Source organism: Montipora foliosa, chromosome 6, assembly GCF_036669935.1.
Source record: "Montipora foliosa isolate CH-2021 chromosome 6, ASM3666993v2, whole genome shotgun sequence".
NCBI lineage: Eukaryota > Metazoa > Cnidaria > Anthozoa > Scleractinia > Acroporidae > Montipora > Montipora foliosa.
Window position 1 is genome coordinate 14,061,996 of NC_090874.1, and position 7,500 is coordinate 14,069,495.

Below are 7,500 nucleotides of genomic sequence, written 5' to 3' on the forward strand. Positions count from 1 at the left end.
ACAAAAGGCAAGATTTGCGTGCTTTGTTCACGTTTCTGTTGTAGGGGATGTTTTCTCTCCTGAAATGTAATTTCTGAAAGAATTATGGAAACGAGAGTTTTAGGGCCGGGTACCCTCTTTCGATGAGATTTGTGAATTGCTGTTTTGAATGCTGTTTTTAATAATGAAGCCCTTTTTGACCCCTGGTGGGTGGCAACTTGAGAAATGCGTGCACTGAAATGTTTCAGTAGCTTTGTCCAGTACAGACTGTTTTATAAATCTCTCGCCTTTGAAAACATTTGTGTCAAGGAATGTTGTTTCTGTGTCGGATATTTGAACTTGATAGTGGGATGGTGGCTATTTGCTTGTTCAATGAATTCCGTGACTTCTTCTTTGTTTATCTTCCGGATAGAAAATACATCGATCGGGCGCACGGAAGACAAACACGTTCGGACAAACTCGGGGATTTAATAAATACAACAGTTATGTTATTGGACATCGAGGCCAAAACTTCACTACGGCTGCCATCGCGATTTGAGGCTATGCACAAATTTTGTGTGGACATACGCCAGATTTTCCGGTTCCATACTTAACATTAAAAGAACATTTGCACATTCGGCAACAATCGTTCGCTCGATTCTCGCTTTTCTTCACAGCTTTCTTCGAGGTTTCTGCGCCGTCCATGAAGAGGTTTGACCATCCTCTGCGAAAGTCTTCACGTGCACTGCGCTAACCTGCGATCAGGCGTCCCGTTGTATTTTTGTCATGTTTATTTACATTTTGCTTCGCTCCTATTGGATAGTTATCTGATACATGTGAAATGCCGACTTGACACCTCGCGAGGGGCGGAATTCAAAAATCAATAGCTCGCGTGCAGGCTCACTTTTCCTCGCCCAATTCTTCTCGCCTGCTTCGCCGGCTCGCGGTTGCGGCTCCGCCGCCCTTGCCTAACAAGTGAGCCTGCTCGCAGGCTACGGCGTTCATTATTCTAGCGTTTGGTGAGGTGTGATAATCTTCCATCGTTCATCGTTGAAAAGAGCTGAAAGATTGCTGAAGGTCTGTCAACTGAAGTCGGTAAAATTTTACTTTGGATTAAGCATGGTTCGTCACTGTCCTTGGAAAATGTGTGCGACTCCTCGCGCTTGCATCAAACCGGGTTGTTTTGCTCGGCGGCCGTTGTGCCACAAAGTAAATCTACCGAGATATGACGCTCGTCGGCGCCATTTCATCATGACTTGTGATATTTACGGCATTGAAATCAACAAACTGAATTTATTGTGTCCCAGAGTTCAGCACAGAAAAGTAATCTTAGGTCTTTAATACCACAAGCTGAAAAGACTTGCAAGTAACAGTTTCATTTTAGAGTAATTTTCAGTAGTTGTCTACTTGTAGAATTCCAAATAAATTAAACTTGTAATGAGTATCAAATGACTCACAATTTGCAAAGCATTAGACGTTATCAAGGTTACACAACAAAGTCTGTGGTATGAATCGTAAAAGGGAAACAAAACAAAACAAAACTTAAACATTTGAAGTTGTATGTGCGTACTGATGCTGTAATATCTTTATATCGGGGAAGATTTTACGCTCGTTACGCTAAGAACTCAGCTTTATATCGGGAATATCGTTATCTTGAAGATCGTTATATCGGGGTTCTGTCCCATACATTTTACTGTAACTTTTGCCGGGACATAGCATGTTTATCTTTATACCGGGGATATCGTTATATCGAGGATCATTGTATCGGGGTTCCACTGTAATAACATTTCCCTATCGCACGAACCATCCACCCTTCCCCCTCAGTTTCTACCTGTACCAAACCTGTACCGTCCTACACACATCGAACGCACTCGCCTAAGCTTCGATTACCCCTAGTATTATGACTACTGCACATAACATAAAATTAGTCTCCTACGCAGCCGTTCTTTGTGTGGTGTGGGGAGGAGCGTTGCGTGACCACACAAAGAACGGCTGCGTAGGAGACTAAACATAAAATGGGATCATTTTGAAATTCTCGCGTCTGAAAAAATCGATCACCATTGCAAAATAAACGTTGTTTATACATGTACAGGAATTAAACCCGACCATAAGTGCAAATCTTACCAGTGACAAACTGGCACTTTATTAATGTGTCACTGCTATTTTTAAGTCTTACCCAGATCGCTCACAATTTCTATTTAAATAGTTTTTCATATAATAACGGTTACTTTTGAAAATGTATGTTGCCACATACGAAACGTCAAGTCAGATTTCATAAAATGCATTTCTCCATTATGTTTATCACCGCTTTATGTGTTGTTTTTCTTATAAAACTTCAATGGCCGAAGGACAAGTGTCTCTATGACACGTGCTATCACTTGCCGTGTGACGTCACAAAATGAATTTTCTAAAATGGGGTGAAGTTCGGCGTCATATTTTTGAAAACTTTTGGCAACAAATTGATAAGCAGAACTACGTGAAATCATGCTTTGCTTTTTATGGTTACATTTGTAACTTAAATGATGAGAATTGCAGCTTTTTCTGAAGTCACGTGACCTATTTTCCTTAATTACGTGATTAGTAATTGTAATGGACCTGCTTACAAGGCTAATCCCTAAATAGTACCCAAATAGCAAGAGATTGATACCAAAACAAAGTAGTCGAAATTCCATTTAGTACGCCCCATTTTGAAGGGAACATTTTATTCCTTAGCATCCAATTATAGGTCACGTGACCAAACTTTGAATGTTGTGAACGATCTGTCCAATTAAGGATGCTTAATATAGGACACATACCAAGTCTCAGTAACATTGAACAACATTTTCCTTTCTAACTTTTACTTTGGAATATAATCAAGTGAACCATGCCTTAACATGCCTAACTAGCGCATGACCTCTTTCTTTTGGAGAATTTCAGTTCAGAGAGATGCCTTTTAACACTACTCTCTAGGTATCCTTTATTTTCTAGGCGTATATCAAAGTCTCGTGCCTTTTTCAAAACTAGAATGGGAAAAAATTTTATTCCAAGCGGTAATACTTTCCCTTTATGAACCTTCTTATTTTACGCCTGGTGGGCATCAGGAAATTCTGCTGTGGGGCCTTTTTCTCCAGGCCAGTTTAGAGCACAAATATACATTTTTCACCATAACGAATTCTCGTGTTCAATTGATTAGTCAAGACTTACATTTCTCGACGTCTTACGATGGTTTTGGCAGCGGTATGAAGACTTTCTCTTCCGATTTCTGCAACTCTTTGAGAGATTTCGGCAATGTAAGGTCATTTATCTGGAAATTGTGAGTCCGATTTACAATCACCCCAACAACAGTGTTTGGAACTAACCATTCCTCCTCCTTTTTAGAAACTAGCTCCCCGCGTTCGACCGTCCACCCCGCTATCTATGCCAATGTGACCAGCATCACCTGACCAATCCACGGCCACATTCCAGCTACATTGTAGTTTACAGCGTACATCTTTGATATTGGAAATCCATGTTATGGTCAATTGACACGTGTCAAAACAAGATATCCTCTGGCCAGTATCACGTGAGCATATCTCGACCTCAAGTTAGAGCTCATCGAGGTCAGCTTTTTTTTAAGTGTACCGCTGACCAGGTACTGGTTTTCGATTGGAACTATAGAAGAAACCAAGAAATTGATTTAATTAAGTAGTAACCGGAAACACCAAAACGCGGACAATTCCAAAACGTTTTATTTCCAATAACCCGGGGAGCTCCAGTTTTAGGCTTGGCTAAATCGATATATTAAAGTTTTCTTCTTATTTCCTTCACTATCGCTTACCTCACGCATACAGTTCCTTTCAGTAGATCGAAATAGTTTGCCGGAGTCTACGCTGGGGGCTCATGTGACAAAGTCTATTTTTAGTAATAGTTCACAACGCTATTGGAAGCTGAGGTTTCGAGAGTTGGTCCTTCAGTCATCATTGACGATGCACCACTTTTCTTTGGAAAACTAATTAGTTAGATATTCTATATTCGACATTTTGATTTCAAAGGAGTTAATAACAGTAAATTTTTCACCCCCCCCCCCCCCCACTTTCCCTGTAAGCGTTGGCTGTTTTAGGGCGCAAGTTTAGGGGAAATGGGGGTGGGGTTAGTGTGCAATTGAAGGTGGGGGGGCGGTTCTTGAGACCTTGGAATAAAACAATCTCATCAAGCGAACATCGAAAAACTGAACTATTCTGTGGCAGCATCCCAACGACTTCTTATGAAGATCGCAGCTCAACTGAATCCCTGAATTGTGTGACGGCTGCAGGTAATGTCGTTTCCCAAACGGCAAGACTATGTAATTATTACAGGCAGGGACCCATGACCCGGAGCCTACAACTCTACTGTGTTCGTGTAACGGCGTTTTCACAGACCGATTTATATTTAGATTGAATTTTCCGCGAATGAGACTCCCACAGGAGCCCGATGACCAATTACAAGATATTAAGCTGACGCAGGAGCCCATCTGGAGCGTGCAACTTCCATACAGCGTCTGTGAAACGGCGTTTTCACAAGTAGGTTTATTTTTAGACTAGCCCTTCCCGCGAATTAGGTCAAAAAACAAAGGCAGTTCCGGTTCGGTGACCCTATGACGTCAGTTTAATTTCTTGTAATTGGTTATCGGGCTCCTGTGGGAGTCTCATTCGCAAGAAATTCAATCTAAAAATAACCTTACTTGTGAAAACGCCGTTGCACGAAAATAGGTAAGTTGCACGCTCCAGGTGATCGGCTCCTGGCTGACGTCATATGGTCACCGAACCGAAAATGCCTTTGTTTTTTGACCTAATTCGCGGGAAGGACTAGTCTGAAAATAAACCTACTTGTGAAAACGCCGTTTCACAGACGCTGTATGGAAGTTGCACGCTCCAGATGGGCTCCTGTTACAGGTCATTTTGAAGGTTCGCCATGATTAAGGCGCTTTTGCATAAACAAAGAATTTGCTCTTTGAAAGCAGAAGCACATGATCTTGAAGCGTGTAACTTGCAACTCTTCTTTCTTGCAACAACGCTGTGGATTTTATGCCCAAATATGGACAAAAATATGATCGACGCTGCACGCGTGGGAAAATGCACGAGCTACGCCATCCAAATAAGGAAATTTAAAAGACTCCATCGCCAGTTCTGAACTAGCGTTAAATGCTTCAAGGTCTTGAGCTTCTTGTAAATGTGGGAAATGGAGGTCTGAAGATAAACGACGATGACGAAGAATGAACGGAATTTTTCCTCGCAGCTTCATCAAATTTTCGTTTCAAGCCAGTAACGTGAAAGGTAACGTCGTGTAAACTTGATCAGACACTACTGACGTCGTAGTTTGTTTTCTTTTCAGCCATTTCGAGTAAACTTGTACCCCTGACCTACGATGAAAAGTTCGCTTATGGTTGTTTGCATGAGATCCCAATTCCTAATACTACATTGGATACAACAGTCAAACCACAGCAAGAAAGAGCTGTCCTCATGGAGATATTTAACCAAACAAGAGGCCATAGTTGGTACAACTCGTCGCACTGGGGAAACCACTCAGTATCGCATTGCCTCTGGTATGGCGTAACATGCGACAACACAAGCCGCTACGTTATAAGCCTCTTCTTAACAAACAACAACTTGGTTGGTACCCTTCCAACAAGCCTGTGGATGTTGCGAAATTTGCAGGGCTTGTGTATTGGAAGTAATGACGGATTGGAAGGTGATATAGGCGAGATCCTTTCTGCCAACATGACTACTGTATTACGAGTTGATCTTGCCTTCAACAAGCTGTCCGGCCAGATTCCTGGTAAAATTCTCGTGCAGATGAATTCTCTGGTGAAAATTCAACTTTGCTGCCAAATGGAGGATAAACTTTCTGGGGAAATTCCTGAGGACATTGGAAACTTGTCGGAACTGCAAGTACTTAGTCTCGGGGAAAATAACTTGCATGGCAAAATTCCAAGAAGCATTAGTAAATTGAAAAAACTCTGGTTTTTGGATCTTGAAGCTACTAGAGATTTGCAAGGAGGCTTTGAGAATCTGTTCAACTTGTCATCTCTGCGTTTTATGCATCTTTCACTTGCTGGATTAAATGGAACGCTGCCAGATAAATTTGGATTGTATTTCCCTGCGATGATCGAGTGTCTCTTGCCTGGAAATCATTTCTGGGGAGACATTCCCTCAACGATCGACAACATGGCAAACTTGTGGCATTTAAGTTTGGCAAATAACCATTTTACAGGAATAATCCCGAAAGGCATTGGCGCAATTCTCATGTTGCAGATCGTGGACCTTCGAGAAAATCGTTTGACCTCACTGGAGAAAGGACTTCAATTTAAGTCCCAGTCTTTGGAGGTGCTGGTTCTGGCAGGAAATAAAGAGTTGACCATGCGGTTCGACGACTTTTTGGCGTCCATAAGACCGATCAATCAATCATTACGTATTCTAAACATAAGCTTATGCCATTTCTTTGGCACCATTCCCTCAAATCTGTGGGAATTCCAAAGCTTTATCTCTGTGGATTTGAGCGACAACTATATTTCCGGAGATCTTCCATCACCGCCTGATAACATGCTGTTTCTTCTCAATCTTGATGTTTCAGCAAACAACCTTTCTGGACAAATTCCTCAGCAGTTTGCAAAACTACTTGCGTTGGAAACTCTTGACGTTTCAAAAAATCCCCACATGCAGAAAAAGGATGAAAGTGGAGCATTACCGAGTTACATAACGGTAGATTTGACAACTTTAAAGCGCAGAAATCCTTCGGATAGATTTAGATGCCCGAACGCTCGACTTAGCTACAACAATGGCTTAGTGATCTTGGATCCCAGCTACTACCATTATCGTCTTTGCATTTGCGATATCGGTTTCTACGGATCAGGCAACACCTGTTTGCCTTGTATGGAAGGTGCGGTGTGTAAAGACGAAATGCTCCCTGTGCAGAATATGGTCATAAAAGCTGGATATTGGCCTTCGTCGCGTGACAACAACGTGACTCACATGATCAGGTGCTCACAGGTCATGGGTACTAGTTCTCAAGTAATTACGTCATGTAACCCACATGGAATCTGCTATTGTGGCATTAAATGGGAAGAGGACGGAAATAAGTCCTTGTCGAGGCTAACTACAGTTTGTAAGGACTCGTGCATCTGTATGAAAGGAAGCAAAGACCGATTTTGTTCGAAGTGTGAAAGAGGCTTCTACAAACAGGGAATACTCTGTTTCGCTTGTCCCAAATCAAAGACCAGTGTTTACATTTTGGCGGCGCTTGCTGTGCTGACTATGGCGTTGCTAACTCTGGCCTTCTCTGTCTTTTACGAGAACAAGCGTTTTCTTTCAGTCTTATTCGTGTTTATGCAAGTCATTCTCCTTGCAGTTTTAGCCATGCTTCGAATAATTCCTGGTTGGCTACTTGAACTCAATGTTGTGGCCCTGCTTATTGGCCTGGCTGGAAGGGGTAAGGCTGCTAGCGGAATTTTGAAGATCGGTGTTTTTTATTTTCAGACTTTAGACGCTTTGATTTCCAGCAGCGATATATGGCCAGAAGAAGTTCTTGAGGCTCAACGCTTCGTTAGCA

The 7,500-nt window shown here is 42.0% G+C and overlaps 1 protein-coding gene across 2 annotated transcripts in view; it reads left to right on the forward strand.

Moving 5' to 3' along the window:
- The window catches only part of LOC138008717 (putative leucine-rich repeat-containing protein DDB_G0281931), a 15,931-nt gene that overhangs the window by 5,309 nt on the left and 3,122 nt on the right, over positions 1 to 7,500 (forward strand). Inside the window, exon 2 of one of the 2 annotated variants that reach the window (XM_068856025.1) lies at positions 5,287 to 7,500. This exon is cut by the window's right edge and continues 3,122 nt beyond it. In XM_068856025.1, coding sequence (XP_068712126.1) covers positions 5,287 to 7,500 — 2,214 coding nt within the window. Of the gene's footprint in view, positions 1 to 5,270 lie in introns of both variants that reach the window. The other variant, XM_068856026.1, reaches the window with a different exon arrangement.